General features: G+C 32.9%; 1 protein-coding gene across 4 annotated transcripts in view; it reads right to left on the minus strand.

The window, feature by feature from the left end:
- Positions 1–6,938: 6,938 nt before the first annotated feature.
- Positions 6,939–18,684, minus strand: part of Galphao (G protein alpha o subunit) — a 571,293-nt gene continuing 559,547 nt past the window's right edge. For all 4 annotated transcript variants that reach the window (XM_069831369.1, XM_069831367.1, XM_069831370.1 and 1 more), the window contains exon 8: positions 6,939–16,711. In XM_069831369.1, the coding sequence (XP_069687470.1) occupies positions 16,524–16,711 (188 nt within the window). In that variant the 3' untranslated portion in view covers positions 6,939–16,523. The remainder of the gene's footprint in view (positions 16,712–18,684) is intronic.

Consider the following 18,684-nt stretch of genomic DNA (forward strand, 5'->3'; position numbering starts at 1 on the left):
AAGCTATGATGACATAAATTTCACGTAATTTCATGTCTATGTTTGCTTTCACTTGAACTTCAGACACAGCTACGATAAATAAGGAATTCCCTTGTTCACAGTCTGAACCCGTTGGGATGTCATCGTGAGCCAGAATTTATCTCTCTATCAGTCGTACTAAGAATCAATATATAAATATATAATTTAATTTATATTGGAAATTTTTTTACCCCTTGACCACTGTATGCCCGCTTATATCATACCCAGTTTTTTTTAAATATGACTTGAGAAATTTTAATTATCTTACAAATTCAGATCATATTAATTACATTATTATAGAATATAGAAAGATACAGTATAATTTCACGGGAAGTCATTGTTTAACATGAAGAATAGGCTTAACATTCTGAGAGACATATATTTTAGAAATTCAGAAATTGTTCTTTCCACAACGCTTAACATACTACATTGGCAACATGATTACACAGATAGAATTTCGCAATAACACATTTTCGAAATGGACAACAAAATTTTGAGAGACACATTTCAGAATTAATACAGTGTTATTTTCAGTGTCTTACGTATGTTCAGATACCACATTAGGAGCATGATAAAAGTATCAATGAATTGCTTTTCGATGTGCGTACAATTCTTTGTTTTCCCCTCTATTGTATAAATGTATAAATATAAAAGTTTAGCTGTGCTCATTCGAAAGCATTGAATCGGTCTTTTTGAAAAATCCCTTAAATAACGAAATACAAAGTTCTGGGGAAACACAAAAAAAAAAAAAAAAAAAAAACTGTTTAAAAGAAATGCATGAGTTAAGAATTGGAATATTTGAAATGGGAAATATTGGTAAAAATATAACGAATATTTCTGTACGCAAAGGAATATTTCTTAAATAGAATATGACTCTGTAGGTCTATTCATGTTTGAAAATGTTTGACTTGTGGAGTTTCTCAAAATATGGTAAAGATTTTAACGAAAAAATCTCTTTATTTCATTAATTAATTGACAATTTGGTTAGAAATAATAAGAATTTGATCACAAAACCAGTATTTAGAAGCTGACTTCATAATTTTTGCTTCATGTGAACAAATTTTACTAACCTGTAAGAACTGTCACTAAGTACACAAATAATAAAGTTCTGCATGAAATAATCTAATACAGCCCTGGGCATAAAGGGGAAGGGAAAAGGAAAGAAGATATCCCCACCCACGTCCTTTCTGCTTCACAGCTTTAGAAACGAACACACAGTGAAGCATTGTGCATCAATGATGGATTTTAGGCAACCAGCGAGACCTGAAAGCTATGATGCATGTCATGCCTTCAGGTCTGCTCGTATTGGTCCGATATGTAACTGTCTCTGCCGGGGAATGTGGAGTGGGGAGTTAAGAGGTAGTCTGCAGTACCTCAATCGAGCTATTTACCCTCAGGTCTGATCTAATACAATAACATATTACACAAAAGAAACAACATTATTCTAAGAAATCCAAAATTCAAACACAAAATAATTAATTTACCAAACACAACAGCTTAGGCTATAGTTTTGTTCATTCTGTGTCAGCCATATCACTGACTTTTGGGCCTTCTCCACGGAATCTAATTATTTTCAAGCGCACGTCACAACAGAAATACGGTTTGACTTGTGATATTTTTATACAAAACATTCTGGAGAACTACTGAGGAATAGTCGCCACCAAAAGATTCGATCCCTCCTAGCATCGGCCCTACGAGGAAAAAGCTACCAAGTAGAGGAGGAGGTCCATGGTTTGTCCACAAATGGATCTACAAGGCACACTGACATCATCGCTATCCCAACAAGATCAACAAGTGGATTCATAATTGATCCAACTGTAAGGATGGAAACATATGAAAATCAACCTGCTGAGGTACATCAGGAAAAATGCGACATATACGACCCCACTATATCATATTATAAGGAAAAATATCATCTAACATCGATCGAAGTTATTGGATTACTGATTTGGGCTAGAGGAATCATCACAAAAAGATTCGCGCATTTTTGCAAGCAGTTTGGTCTAGGACAAACTCTTGTCACTGAAGTATCTATGTCTGCAGTGAAGGGATCTATAAAAATCCTAAGAAACCATCTGTACAGTTATATAGATTGATCTCTTTGCTATGGCGATCTGCTCACTTAAGTTGGGTCTTGCAACTAGTGCTAAATAGACGACTGTGATCACCCAATAGCAAATAGATACTAGGAAATTTTATGTTTCTTCTGGAATTAATGATGTTTTGTTTAGTCTTTTCCAATTATTTCTAATTGTGCTATTTCTTATTCTTTTTCTTCTCCGTTTATTCGAAATAAAAAAATATGCCTAAAGAACAGGAATTAGCAATAAACTCAATTCTTTTTTGTTTTAGTTATAGGGTTTCTAAAAAAAAAAACTATTGAATTACATAATTGACGTGAAAAACACGCAGTTTCTAAGTATATGTCTGCAACTTGAGTGACTGTCCTCGAACTTTATTTTAATATGCTCATTACGAAATGCTAGTCGCACTGAAATTGAACTTGCTCAAAATCGAAAGGCATGTTAGTGGGTATCATAAGAATACGTGGGATAAAAATATCATCTTCTTTCGTTTTTCCAGTTAATTTTGTCACTTATATTAGGTTTTGCATGAGTTTTTTCACACCAATTATTGTTTCATTGCATAATTTTGATGATCAACATTTCGCAATAGTACTATTGGTGATTCAATATTAAGTTTTCAATTATTTTGGTGGCAATCCTTGAGGTTTCAAGAATTCAGTTGGATAAAACACAGCCTTCTTACTATCTACAACAGTATCGAGAAACTCATAGACTGCGTAAATATAGGCTATTCATTGCATGAATTGTCTAGATTTTGGCCTTCATAATGTATCAACAATGTTATTTAATTTCGTGTTGTTTTTTCCACGGCCTCGTGAAAATAGATGTTGAATATAACAGAAAATAATAAAAAACAGACCAGCCTAGTCTGGTGGTCAGAACTTCTGACTACAGTTCATGAGGTCCTGGGTTCGATTTCCTGTTAGAACACGGGAATTTTTCCTTAAAGGGGAATGTTTCTGTGTTTGTCGATGATCTGGAAATCAGGTTAGGCTTAGGTTTAAGACCTCTCCTGGCACTTCATAATCATTCTATCATAATATCTTTGGGGCAGCGTAACTCCACCTTCCAGGCGCCCCAATCTCAGAAGTGGGTGACAAATAAGGCCCGTCACACACTTGAAGAGATCTCGCTAGCGAGAAATGTGTTGCGAGAAAAATTAAATATTGATAACATGGATTCAAACGGACGTCCACACACTGGAAGAGATTCTAGTTTGATGCGAAAACCTTGAGAGAGTTTCTCACTGGAATCGATAGCTCAACGAATTTTCTTGACACATTTATACTCTTTATGACGATTGAATATAGAAATAGAAAAAAGATGAAGAAGTAATATCACAGGTGAGGAAAGATGGCTGATAATTTGCAGTCAGAAACTTATCGAACTTGTACTATGTCACCCGTAGGCCTATTTATATCGCGGGTGCTCGTGTAAAGGGGGTTAAGTATGATGTGGCTAAGCTGGAATAAGTACAGATTTGAACTATCCACAATTACTTTTCTCTCGTGTTAAAGGGGTTAAGTCATTCTTCCATCTTCGATGCAGTTACAGTACTCCGTATTTTGTGACAAAGGCGTTTTGTTCAGTACCAAAGGAGAGAAGTTTCCATACCTTGCAATTTGACTTAACCCCCTTTACACGAGCACCCGCGATATGATACACGGGATGAAAAACTATATAAAAAAAAAGAAGAAACTCAAAGAAGAAATCTGGAGACAAATATCAGATAACCTGAAAATAAGTAGGGCTATATTTTATTTTGACGAGATTTATAGCTTTTAATTGACCACTCTAGAAGGTTCATGGAAATTATCTATGATTTAAAATACAGTTTAAAACCATCAGTATATTCAAGGTAAGCTAAAGGAAACTGGTGCAAACTATCCCCATAGGGAGAGGATACTTTGCTCCAGCCAAGAAATTGTAGTTTTACATGGGGAATATAAGGAATGGAGCAAAGTAGGAACACTGTTAGTAATAGATTGCACCATTTATTAAACATCTGTACAAAACATATTTAAAATAAAAGATGTGGCTCCTTAGTTCGTGGAAATCAAAATTACATGAACAAAGTAATTAGTCACAATATTTTCTCGGGGTACTTAAAACCACATTTTACAATCACCTTCTTCTGGCCATGATTGTCAGTGAGATTGAATTCATCAAAGTTTCAGATATTTTCCAGTGGGAATCTTTGACAACTTCGCCTAAATTTGAAACGTAGTCACGTAATATCTCTTCATATATTGCAGCCCTACTGCGTTTAATATTGCTGACAAATCGAACTGATAGTTCAGAATGTCGTTTTAAAAATCCTGAAATCCATTCATTTCCAGGATGATTGTCTTTAAATTTAATTATGCACCTACCAATTCGATTCAAATACTGTTTCACTATGCACCGTAAGTCAAAAGAATTCAATGGGAATCCAAAATCACTCATGTTCTGTATGCATGCATCAAAAGCAGCTTCTTCCTGTTCACTGAATATTGCGGGTTGTCCAGGGTTTTTCATGTGATTTTTCAGACTAATCCACGTATTTTCTGGAACCAGGTTGCCTTTTGTTTGACCGTGGCATATCTGCAATGTGAATAACCAAATAAATAAATAAATAAATAAATAAATAAATAAATAAATAAATAAATAAATAAATAAATAAATAAATAAATAAATAAATAAATAATAATACTAATAATAATAAGTATTATTATAGTGTAATAATAATAATTATAATAATAAATAAATAATTGTGGTAAATATTAATTTATATTGAGGATACTTTGTCACTTTTGTTGTGGTGCAAAATATCTCCATAACTACAAAGATATGGACCTCATGTGATAAAACTGAAACAGTTTCTAAACATGATACTAAAACATGTAATTCACCTTGAATCTAAGATGACTAAGAATTTACGAAGTAATTTCAACTATTCTTACTTCTGGCAGACAGAACACAGCTTCCATAGCTACAGATTTCTTCTAACAAAATTCCGAACTGCAAAACAGCATATGTTTCCACTCTCGAAGATACTGTTATACAAATACGACATATCATTGAGCATAACAGAAACGATTCACAGGTATTCTAACAGTGGGGGGGGGGGGGAGAAATCAGTAGCACTCTACAGTTACGCAAATAGATACCAGATGGTCTTAAAACTTTTTACGTAAATGGTGAAAAATCACCCCGTTTTACAGTACGTTAACGTGTTAGAGACTGAATAATATTTCTGTTTAATCTTAAGTGATAACAAGCAAGCCAGGTGACGTACGAATTCCGTTCTTGTACAGCGAGCTTCAGATTTTTCAGCTCTACCAAATGACACGGCTTAAAATTCAACCTGGTATAAATATTGTGCACACAAGAAAGAAAATAATATGCAAAATATTAGAGAGACTTTGTGATGATTTAACTAGACAACTCCGCTTCACTATCATTGGTCAGTTGACATAGACTAGTTCCACCTTATATCTCTTCCTATTCTGAAAGCACTCTAATTACATCCTTGGCATAACTCAATGGATTAAAAAGTCAAATACAAATACGTACCATGGGAGGCAGAGAATTATAATGCATAAACTATTTCAGTATTTACCAGGGTTGCCAGATTCTCTCATCAGAAATCCAGGACAGGTGATGATACTGCGCACCAGTACCTTAACGTGACTACACATTTGAATTAATTCAATTTGCAATACAATTGATTTTATTCATTTTATAATTTCAACTAAATATATAGGTTATTATGATGTACCAAAGTACATATCATATTTCCGTGCAGGAATTCTGCATTACCATATGATGATGGATAGGTGGAGTGGAGAAAAATGTTCCTACACCAGGACTCGAACCCAGGTTTTCAGCTCTATGTGCTGACGCTTTATCCACTAAGCCACACGGAATTTTTCTCTGCTCCACCCATCCTTCATCATATGGTAATGCAGAATTCCTGCACGGAAATATCATACGTACTTCAGTACATCACAATAATATGCATAAATAATCACTTAGTAATTTAAGACGGAGCTCATTTCATCAGATCCCGGCCATTTAGTCACTCGTAATGAGTGCACCTCTGCACATTGTTGGACATTGTGCCACTGTCATACATCTGTGACATAGTGCATGAGTGTTGGCCACTAAAGGGAAACTAAAAGGTAAAACTTAAACTGAGAGGATTCAATCCGACATCGGTACTGGAATCTGGTGTGGCTTAGTGGATAAATCGTCAGCACATAGAGCTAAAAGCCCGGGTTCGAATGCCAGAAAGAATTTTTCTCTGCTCCACCCATCCTTCATAAATATGTTGGGCCAAAACTTTTAAGTTTGTTACATTTTTCCTAGATTATGACATTTTCTTTGAATTATTGTTGAAGTCTGGAAAACTAATGTCAAATATTACAGCCTGATCTATACAGAAAAAATGCATGATACAGTGTTTAAATCCTATTAATAATAAATAAATTTCCAAAGAGAGTGAAAAATAAAAATACTGTATAATACCTAATACGTACTATAGCATTATCATTTTTATTTCAATACAACCCGATGGGCAGCATTGATGGCGATGTTGAACATAGAATGGACAGTCTTGAAAAAAATGAATAAGGAATTTTAAAAAATAATTTTATAGAAATGAGCAAAAGATTGTAATTTTCCAATTTTTTTTTTACATTCCAAGACAAATATAACTCAATCCAGGACACAGGACACACCATTAAATCCAAAACAATCCTGGAAAATCCAGAACGTCTGGCAACCCTTGTATTTACACTGTCGGTATATGAAAAGGTAGTGGAATGTTCTGAAATAATTCTAACACTCATGGAGAAAGGTATGTTTCTGTTTTATTTTTCACAATCAGGGTGGATGAAAGCATTTTGTAGTGTTAGAATGAATAAAATACAAACATTTAGCAAGTAACAATACACTAAAAACTGTGAGAGGCAATAGAAAGGAATTTCAGAAACTATAATCACAGATAAGATGATCTGGGAGGAGGATTACTCAAAATGCATTTCATATTTCACACTACACACATTTCTAAGGGTGGTCCCACTCCCACCTTGCTTCAACAAGACAGATACTTGTGATTATATCAATATGCTAAAGGAAGTCCATTCCTTGTATAGTCCAATTTTAAATCACCTTCAACACATCACTGGCATTAACAGTTTAGGTCCATGGATGTCAAAAATGCAATACAGCTTCTTGGTACTATTCCTATAAAGTTTATGACAAAGAAAGACACCTTCAAGTTTCTGTACACAGTTGTTGGGTCAACATAGCTCAATTAATAGTTTAATTTTATGTAAGCCACAGAGAATATTTGTCTAACATCTCTCTACCCAAGCAGTAGTTCTACGGGGAATCCTTTCATATCACAAACCTCCTTTCGTAAACATGCGTCTCATTTGCCAACGAGAAAAATAATTAATTGAAATTACTGACCCAAATCTGTGGAAAAAAACTTGCCTCAGCTGAGAGGAGAGGAATGGGCAAACATTATAAAGTAGACTGCAGACTCAAGTCTGCTGTGAGCACATGCACTCTGGCAGTATAGGCTACTGTATCAGCAATCACTCCAACAATATGGCACCAAGACCAGCTCTCACACCTCAAAACTCTCTTTAATCTACATCAAAATTGGGTAATATTTTTTTTTTATTATTATTCACATCACAGAGAAACAAACACGCAGTATGTAGAGAACATTGTAAATTCTCTAGCATTTAAGAATTTCATATACATGGTCTACTATTACCTGGAAAACATGAACATTATGTCTTGTGTTACCATTATCATAATTATTTTCAATATTATTATTGTTATTTATTTCCACAACTAAGCAACGATTTAGTTTTATATGTGCATATACGTATGTAAAACAGTGTTCCATATTCATCTGAAGCATGGTCAGTATCTGCAGAGCCGTGGTTGAATGGTTGCCACATACGGAGTCTGAAAACACAATGTTCAACATGGTCATGGGTGTTTGGGAATTATTTCGGTAAAAAATTCGTATATAATATATATTTTCAAATTTCATTACTACCTTTGTGAACAATGATCCATAATATTAACTACGCCTTTGTTTGTTTTTGACTCAATCTGATGCTAAATACCTTCCAAATATATTTCGTGTATAGCTACATAACTTCAAGATCCCACATACTTCTGTACTTCAACTATATTAATGGCTGTTTTAGTCACACATCACTGTCGGCTACAGTAACATCTGAAGTATAACATACAAGAGGTCCTAAAGAAATACACAATATAAATTTAGACTGTACCTTAACTACCCAATGCATTCATTCACACAACACACTGTATATGGCGTGTAAATGTACTAAATTGAGGATATAAATAAATGCGATATAATTCAATCGTTATAGCCAAGTTTAATTAAATCTCAATGAAATTTCACTTCATTTCATCTTAGAAACTGATAAACGTATTTAAAGTCATCTGGGAAAAAATATTTCACTAGTGAACAAGCAAAGATCAGTGGTTTCTAATCTGGATATTATAATAAAAAAATTGAAAAAATCGAATAACAATATGTACATAAGTAATTATCAAGTGATTATGTAATATGATGTCATCGCAAAATGTTTTATTTAATTTACAGCAATAAAAACATAACATATTTAAACAACTAACCAAAAATGTTAATATCTTTATTAATTTATACTTATTTCATGCACCATCTTAAGAGGAAAATGTCAGTTGTATTGTATTGTTACGTTAAGAGAGAAAATTCAAGAGACGTTGAGGACATGTTCAAGTATTATATATGTAGTATCTTGTCTGCTATCTTAAGATCAACCAAAGTAATAATACAATGAAGTGCAAAACGACCACAAATATATTTTGTTTTTGACTTAAATGAAAAGAGATGAAAAATATTTAAACAAAAGTGATATCAGTGCATGAATACTTCAAATTAGGAATGTTCTCATGATATTATAATTACAAAACAGTGATTAAGAACTGCTGCTTCCTAATATCATATCTTAAATCATTCCAAGTCGCCTAGTGTTGCCACCAATAACACGATAGTTCTATATTATATAATATGTGACATTAGTTTAGCTCATGTCTTATGCTTTCGAACATTAACTTTGAGCATGTTCAACTTTGGGCCAAAGTTTATCTTTCTAAATGCAACTGAAAAAAAAAATAATGCTGGGCAGATATACATTATAAACACAAAGTAAATGTTATGTATAACATTATTATTTATTGTATCGTTATACAGATATAATTCTGTGTTAGCTGTCTTTGGTTCAAACGTTCTTACAGGTAAAATTCGTACAAGTAGATATTTTAGTGGTCCAATAAGAGAAATATGTGTAGTAGTGATTTAGGGTTATTTTACTGTAATTCGCTGCATGCACTGATCAGTGGGTAATGAAATGATAACGAAACACCTTAGTCATACCTAAACCTAGTTGGACAAAAGGTAGAGTTCATATAGTTAATACTGATTATATGTCATTTGCGAAATGAAGGAGCAGCATTTTTAAATACTATGATAATAAGTACATATTAAATTTGATGGAATATAATCTTTGCATCAATTTCGTTGACTACGCAAGTATTATGGTCTGATAAAAATGTATAGATTACCAATATCTATAGTAAAAATAGTTATGTTAATCCGATACCTAGAAATTACTTACTTCTCATATTTGGGAATTATAATAAAATAGCTGATTCTGGTGATGACTGATAATAACAATGGTGATGATGGTAGTGGTGGTAATGATAAATTGTAGAGTAGCGGAAATGTTTCTAGAAATGAGATGACGATTTCTCCTAAAGAAGCAAATTCGTAGAAAACTACAGTACTGAGGACACATGCATAAAATGCAAGATTCACTTACGAGTACTTTATTTTCTGTACTGGTACCAAATGTAATTAGGTATTCGTTAATTATTGGTTAAGCCTTGCTTTTTAACATTTCTATTCTTGTTGAAAACTGATGTCAAGCAGTAAATAATATGATTTTAGTGAGAGAATATCTAGAGGTAGTAGTTCAAAGCAGAATTAGAATAAAAGATTATATAGTGATTATAATATCTGTTTATTACAACCAGTATAAATTTATAGATAAGGTCATATTATATAAGTGTACTTGAATCAAAGGCAGCACATGATCACGATGTGTAATTTAAACACTGAACAAAATTCTGAATCTAGTTGAGCAGTGAAGTGTGTCCATCATGCCGTCTTTATTTTATTAGATGGCTTCACAATGATCTTCAATGACTTCCTGAACTTATATGCATGAAATATTCGTTTACATCTTCAACTACACATTCTTCCTCATTAGTGAAATTAAAATACTACAATTATGATTACTTAATGTTCTTTTAATTATTTTGTTAGTTATTTTGAAGTTTACAATTTTGATATAAATGTTTTTTTTTTTATAATTTTATTGTAACAAAAGGAGTTGAACCTGTTTTAATATGGAGACTTTCAGAGATCATTATAAGACTAATCCAGTACCCTATCTGATAGCTTTGATACAGGATAGACTCTGATATAAGCTCTATCTTTTATGAGCATGCTATCTTGTATAGCTATTAATGTCCTGAATATAATATTTGTGCCAAGTAGAATCAAATGCTAATTGAAAGTGCTTTTAAAATTTCATATAAAACACTGCATATAGTTTTTTTCAATATAGTTACGATGTCAAAAGATGGTCTTGCAGTTTCTGTGCACTGTTAAAGATACCTGATTATTTTCTCACTTTGATTTACCAGTACCTTGTTTTAGATAACAGCATATCCATCATGTAATATTCGAAAGTCTTGAGTACAAATTCTTAATTTTTAATATTAGTATACTAATACACATTTTTAGGTTATGTAGATGTTCAAGCAGTTAGGTAGCAAAGTACCGGTAAGTATACATACACGATTTTAAAATATATCACACAGTAATTAAATTGAAGGTTTCCTCCGTTTCTCGGATTAAAATGTTTAATACTCTTCTATAATTTCACATAGGAATCCCGCCTAAAAATATGTATCTAATGCGGGGAAAAAAATCTGTAGTGTCTTCAACTACTGAAATCTTAAAAGGTATGTAATCGCATGTACCGGTATCCAGACTGCTAATGGGGGTTGGGTATAGAAAGAGTGTATATTTTATTATTTTGAATATTAATATTACCAAAGACTTCAATATAATTACAGTTAAATATATATCTTTCAGTTATGATAAAACAGTTCTGTATGTGCCTGAGTAATGATATATATTGTTATAATAATTTAAAAATTGAATAAATTACATCATTAAAGTTGATATTAAAAATTTTCTTAAAAACATGTCTCACATATCATTAATTCGATATACTTTTCACTTTTTGGTAATCTGGTAGCATGTGTAATGTCTCTTCATTGCACAAGGACTATTGACTATATTATTTTGAACTGTGTGAGGATCTTGTGTCACAAAGTTGCACTTGGTCATTATCTGCTTTCGATTCTAGGAGCTTTGATTGAGCTATTCTACTCATTTCTCGCACATATTTTATATACACACATACATACGGTGGCAACACTTGCTAGTCCCATCTTTCACACAATGGTAATACCAGTACATTTCAATTTAGATGAACATTATAATTCATACAACTCACATTGGCCAATTAAACCAAACTGCTTGAAAAGGTGTGAATACAGATGTAAAACTTTTCCTTCATTATAATAGAATATGAATTTTAAATACTGACATATATAATTTAAATATATTTCAATTACAAAACGAGTAAGACGGAAAATTATAACCACAACGTATCTTCGTAATTACAGTGAAAATAATAAACTGAGAAAAAAAGATAACTACTCATATAAACATTCACAGGCAATACTGAATCGATATATTTGAACATAATCCCTTCCCCTAAAACTACGACAACTATTTAAAAAAACTTTCTTACTGTGTAAACCGACAGAAAAATATCTGTCCGATCACATTAAGTCAGGGGCGTATTTTGCGGGCTACCGGCGGTAGCCCAAGGAAATTACAAAAGAAAAAGTTTATAATATAACGTAATGTAATAATTTTGTATTATTAGTTTTACCATAGTAATTAAAATTAAAGTAATTGTTAGATATATTTTGTGTAATAATAGGGTCAGCGGTAGCCCAAACCCTTTAACCAGTATACGCCTCTGCATTAAGTTATAACAGACCGGATTTAATTTCAAAGGATGTCCAAAATGTTCAAGGAAGATTCCAGCATCAGAGCCAGCCAAATAATACAGAACTTAGAACTTTACTTCAAACATTTTCTGAGAAGAAAATATTCGCCCCCTCCCCCCCTCACATTTACAATATACAATTCATGTTTGATTATGCTAGTGGGTAGTTTTTAATGTTTCCACAGAGAGGACATCGAAATACATATTAAAAAAAAAAAACAGACTCCTGCTTATAAAAGGTAAGTGAACTATGGAAATTTCACCTGATTTAGGCAGACCTACTTCAATTTAACAATGTGTATGGAAATAACTATTCCTCATACAATAAATGCCCCAATTATTCAGCCATTCCTCCCTCCTTCTTATGACTATGGTACCCACAAATAACATCTGAATTTACTTGTTGATATACTAATTCTATTTCTGCTTAATTCCCGCTATTTAACTGATGGTAAAAATTGTGTAACAGCATTTGCCTTATTTGTTTCACAATAATGTTGTATAATTTTCATTTGCCTGAGGCAATAAGTTTTGATCTTTATTTGCAGCAACTAAGTGTAAGTCAAGAGTTTACAGTGTAACACTGAAAAGATTTATTACACTAGACACGTGTATACTTTCTTCCTACAACTGACATTACATACATACATACATTCGTGAAGATGGAATAGAAGAAAAGGAAAACTCAAATCAGTTTTCATTTATAATGAACAGTTTTCTACGTTTTAAGAAAAAAGCTATTCGAATATAGAAATATACCATTATAATAAGTTTCAATATGATACAAATTTCAGTAAAATAAATTTTAATTAAACAAATTTATAGACAGAGAAAAAATTCTACTCCAACTATAATGTCAACAAACATTTGGAATTAAATTAAATTATTCGAATTCTCTACATTCGAATCATGTGTTTTTTATTACAGACGTGGGAATAAAAAAAAGCAAAATGAGTATACACAATGTAGCAATACTCCACACTTACAAAAATACAATAAACACTTTTTTAGCCATCTCTCTCTCCTACACTAACTTTATCTAAACGCAATATTGAATACATTTTGATCGTGTTTTTTAAAAATGGAAGATATTTTGCCTATTAATTAAATATTACGTAAGAAACTAACAAAACTAATTTTTATTTTAAAGAAAATAATCCGAATTCTCTCATTCTTTCAGACAACAATTTGATTTCCTGTATTTATTCTTCAAAATCATGACTGACTTAATATGAATGATCTTACAACTTTTAGTGCTGGGGAGCTGTTAGGTAATATAATGTATTTTCACAAAAGAAACTGAAACGAAAGAAATGCATGTGCATTAACAATTTCAACTTCCCTTTTGCAGGCTTTGCCAGCATTTTAAGATGGGTAAATCCTGTAAGAACCAGATGGTCTTCCTGGGATCTAGGTTGAATAACCCTGGTTTCAAATTAAATGGAAATCTGAAGGAATTTGTTACACAAATGAAAGGTTTTTGGACATATGCTCATACCTTAATACCCAACCAAAAAAATAAAGTAAAGTTAATTTCATAATGTACTGTAATAAGCGGTGTCCAAACACCTACTTGATGTGATATAGATGAAATGTTACGTTCAGTCAGTCTTAATTTATTTTATTAATAGCTACAATATTTTTGTGTGTAGATATTCACGCTGATTTGATACACTAATTAACTGCCAGAGCAGCAAAAATAAGCACTAGTCTGATACACGTCCTCAAATAAAGATTAAGGTTATTTACGAATTTGAGTTATGTGATACAATGAAATATTACATTTTTCTGCATCACGAATGATTAAATAATGTTCCAGATTTGTCAAAGGAGCAATGCTCAGTAATACAATAAAGTGCAACTTCCTGTTATTAAATATGAAAAGTATCTAAGAAATGTACCATTCTGAAATATTACAAAATCCTTTCATTCCTAAAATTTGATTAATTACAATCTTTGGCACTTATCCATTTGCAAAGGCTTCAATTTTAGTAATGCCTTCTGTATCTGCTGCATTTCATTTCCAAAATTGGCAACACGGACAGTGGAATAATATATACAGCGCAGTTAGTTTCCAATACTTCAGAAACATGGAACACTGTAGTCTTTAATATTTTCCTTAGAAAACGAATTCTGGTGGTGGGAGGAATAGCAAATAGGAAACTCTGCTACTTTATTTTGTCAGTATAATGCGTCCAAGCAGAAGAAGAGGCTTCATCAACCATCTGACGGCTAACACAGAGGTTTGATTTTTCAAGAAGACAAGGTAATGAGAAATGTGGTACAGTTCCTTATTCATGTTAAGGGTAGATAGTTACATGCAAGCATTCTCCGCATACGTTGATTTCAACTAGGTTTGTCCACTTTGGACTACATAATTCACCCAGCTATATCCTCTCCCCCTCTTTTGTGTACAGGTGAAAACAAGGACATCCAAGTATAAATTATTCAGAGTAACAAATAAATTAAAAATGTTATCTTTGTGATTTTCATCGAGAGGGGAAACAGAATCGACACTATTGACTAGATTCATGATATAATGACTTAGGTAACAATAAAACTTTACATAATACGTTATTGTTTATCAATATTTTCTTTCTTTTATGCAAAAATTGCAACAGAATATACACTTTTCTGCAAACTACCATAATTAGCAAATTTCAGAAAACGGTTATGTGAGTTTCTGTTCCTCACTCAGGATCAACAAGTGCTTTGGGATCTATCGACGACATCTGCTAGCAAATCAAGATGAAAGGAATGTCATGTACATAAGAGCATGTGGTTTGGAGTATACCCCTTCACTTTTGCAAGCCGCCAATAACGAAACATTGTTGCTCATCGCTAAATTACAATTAAGACCTTACCTCCTTTTGTGGAAATTAAATTGGTTACACGCCTGAAGCCTCAACGTTGCCAGATTTAGTTCTGTTATTAAATATGAAATTCTAATTTGAAGTAATTTCAATTTATACTCCTTCAATGAAAAATCTAGAAGTAGGTATATATATATATTGTGAAAAGGAAGAATTGACTGGCAGTCATCAAGAGGCCACATGCACTACACAGTAGATAAAAAAATACATTTGTGTAGGTAAATGTACACTAAAACATTGACTTTATACAAGTACTTTTGTGATAAACTGACTCTTATCTTATTTTATTTATTTTTTATTCTATTTTAAGGAAGATAAATCCCAAATGTAGTTAATTTTGGCAGAATATCAAATACCGCAATCATGTTTGAAGAATGATTCACCACCTCTCCCATTTACTTCGGCTTATGGCGTGGTGGGAAAAATGCACACATCACCTACAGAGCGTGTAGGTAGGTCCAACCTAACCTTGCAATCACGGAGAGGGACAAGGGGTGGTGCAGGGGGAGGGGACATGTGATGATCGATGATAAGGATGGGGTGTATTTCAATTTGTGCAACTCCCAAATGCACAAATATGTGATATGTGAACTGAAATGTTACTATACATGAATATCAAGTTAAATGCACCATCATCACCCAAACATGCATAGATGCAAAAACCAAAAGTACACGGAATGTGCATGTTGTGTATAATGTCGTAATCGAAATTTTGATAGGTTTACAACACAGCCTCGAGGGGACATGACATCTTCATAAATGCATTTTCTCATCTATAAAACTCAACAGGAGAAAAAACCCTATTGTTCCGTATAAATTTTGTCGAAAGAGGGTTGTCGAATTTTCGAGCACTTCGATACAAATTTTCATTTTGTGCTACGAAACTGCTCATTCGTCTGAGGAAGTTATTACAATGCAGAATGCCAGAAGGACGAGATGAAACAATGTAACTGTTCATGGCATATGACAAACACTATACATATCCCAATTGCACAAAACTATACATGCGTGTGATGATTCACGTACGTGCAAAAGAGAGAAAGAAGATTTTGTGGCAAGATATAAATGATCATGATTGGTTATAAAGCCAAAATCTGTTCCAGCAGAGTGCCCAGACGATAGGGTAATCTTTTCTTTGTGCTTGCATCCCAATTAACTGCTCTTCTTGCTACGAGTGGGATGAAACCACATGTTAAACGTCCTCCCTTAGTGCCCCCTGCTGCACCCTATGCTTGTCCTCTTGCTGTCGACAGCACCAGGTTCCATTGCCTGCCAGCCAACCAGCCGGTGAGCCAGATGGTCCGTTTTGGGTGTTAGTACAGCCCACAGCCTCTCAAATTGTTGGCAATGATAACGTCAGTGACTGCATCAAACACAAACTGGATATTGTTGGTGTCGGTGGCACATGTCATGTGGCAGTAGATCTCCTTCGTAGTGGACTTGTTCTTAGCCTCGAACTGTGCCTGGATGTACGCTGCAGCTTCACCATATTCTTGTGCACCTGAATCAAACAAAGATCCAATCAGGCTTTGCAACCATTTCATGTTTCGAATAAGATTAAAACACTCAAGGGTTTCGACACAAACACGAAACTACAGTTTCCACTGAAATTACAATAACTTTTTGCGGAAATGTATCCGATTCAGAATTAAACGTAGCAGAAAGGAATACATAAATCGCACCACTTTTCAGTTTCTACTTTATTAAAGAGGAAGTGGCAATTTCTTTCATGGTAAATTACGTTTATCATACCTACAATACTTGGATATGGATATTTATTAACAATGGTTCACAAAAAGTACATAAACTTAATAAATTACAATTAACTTATAGGTACACGAATATCAATTATAGGCAATAAATATACATTTAATACCTCATTTTCCATCATATTTCTTTTTCAATTCTGTGGCCGGGAGGAAAAAAGTCTTAAGTAAAAATTTTATACTTTTCAGGATAGCAGTAGAAAGATTGAAATTGGTGTCAATTATAGAGTTTTTTTAATTAAGAGGTTTTTCCTGGATATTAATTGTTTCTATTTCTTCTAAAATAGGCAGTGTTGCTCATTTATCAACTTTCTTGATTATTTCCAAAAATAGTCGCACTTAAGCCCTTTTAAGACTAGAACCCGAACTGAGTAGAAGGGACTATTTAAACATAAGACCTTTTTCATGTCAAAATAAGTGAGAAATGTAAATTATTAGGATTGCAAAATGGGTCTTAAACAATTATAGGACTGTTTACCCTGGTGTTTAAAGTTTTAAAAGGAAAGGGCATCAGTATGTGATAAAATGGCTAAAATATAAGTTAGACCTTTTTAATAGGGAAGCATGGAAAGTAAACATGTGATGTTTGTAAGGAATAAAGTATTAAATATTCTTAAGTTCATTATTCTGTGTGTGCTCGATTCAAAAAGTACTTAGGACATTTGGTAATGCTCTATAAATCCAGTCAGGAGTCTTATTTGACTTTAGCCATTTTACCAGATTGTAGAGAATTGTTTTCGCATTCAGAATATATAAAAATATCATTTTCACAAAAAACTGACTTAAGACCTTTTTCCTCCTGGCCACAGAATTATGCTGGCTTTAACTTGCACTTACGTCTAGTTTTTAGTGCAAGTTTCAACCAAGCGCGTTTATTTGAAAAAAAAAAAGACCTTAAAGCTTATTTACATATTACTTTTTAAATTTTTTTAAACTCTACAATAAACAAGTGTACATCAATCTTTCCTGTTGCTATATTTATCCAATATTTACGTTTAATTTTTAGGTCTTTTTTACATAATAACTTATTATTTCAAATAGGTGAGCAGATGTTGACATACTGTAAAGTCATCAACCTGCAATAGCTGAATCGGTACATTCAATTCATACCTACAATACACACTTCAGTAATGAATACATTTTCACAAAACTTCAGTTACTTTAGGACCAATTAATAATCAATTTTACGTGTGGAACAATTTAACCAGTCTATCATTATCCTTCTGTGGATAATACGGGTGCTTCCTAATCAAATGGTCAGTGGTTCGATTCCTGGCATGGACGGAGATTTATTCATTTCACGGCACTGGTTATACTTGTCCTATGACGTCTCTTCGGTAGCCCTACATCGTGCTGACCACACAGTCAGGGATGCCAACTATGTGAGAGATTCTAGAATTGGTCTGAAGATATATACCCTACCCTGGCGTGTACGTTTGCACAAATGGAGGTAAAATAAATAAATACAGTAAGTAAATAAAAATGAATAAATTAATGAATAAATAAATAACTAAACAAGGAAAGAAAGAAAGAAAGAATAAATAAATAAATAAACAAACAAACAAACAAACAAACAAATAAATAAATAAACAAATAAATAAATAAATAAATAAATAAATAAATAGTGTCGTGATTTGTCGCGCAATACATGATTGCATACAAACCTCGTTTAATTTCTCGCATCATACACTTGTAGTTCTATGTAGAC

Source organism: Periplaneta americana, chromosome 7 (genome assembly GCF_040183065.1).
Source record: "Periplaneta americana isolate PAMFEO1 chromosome 7, P.americana_PAMFEO1_priV1, whole genome shotgun sequence".
Lineage (NCBI taxonomy): Eukaryota > Metazoa > Arthropoda > Insecta > Blattodea > Blattidae > Periplaneta > Periplaneta americana.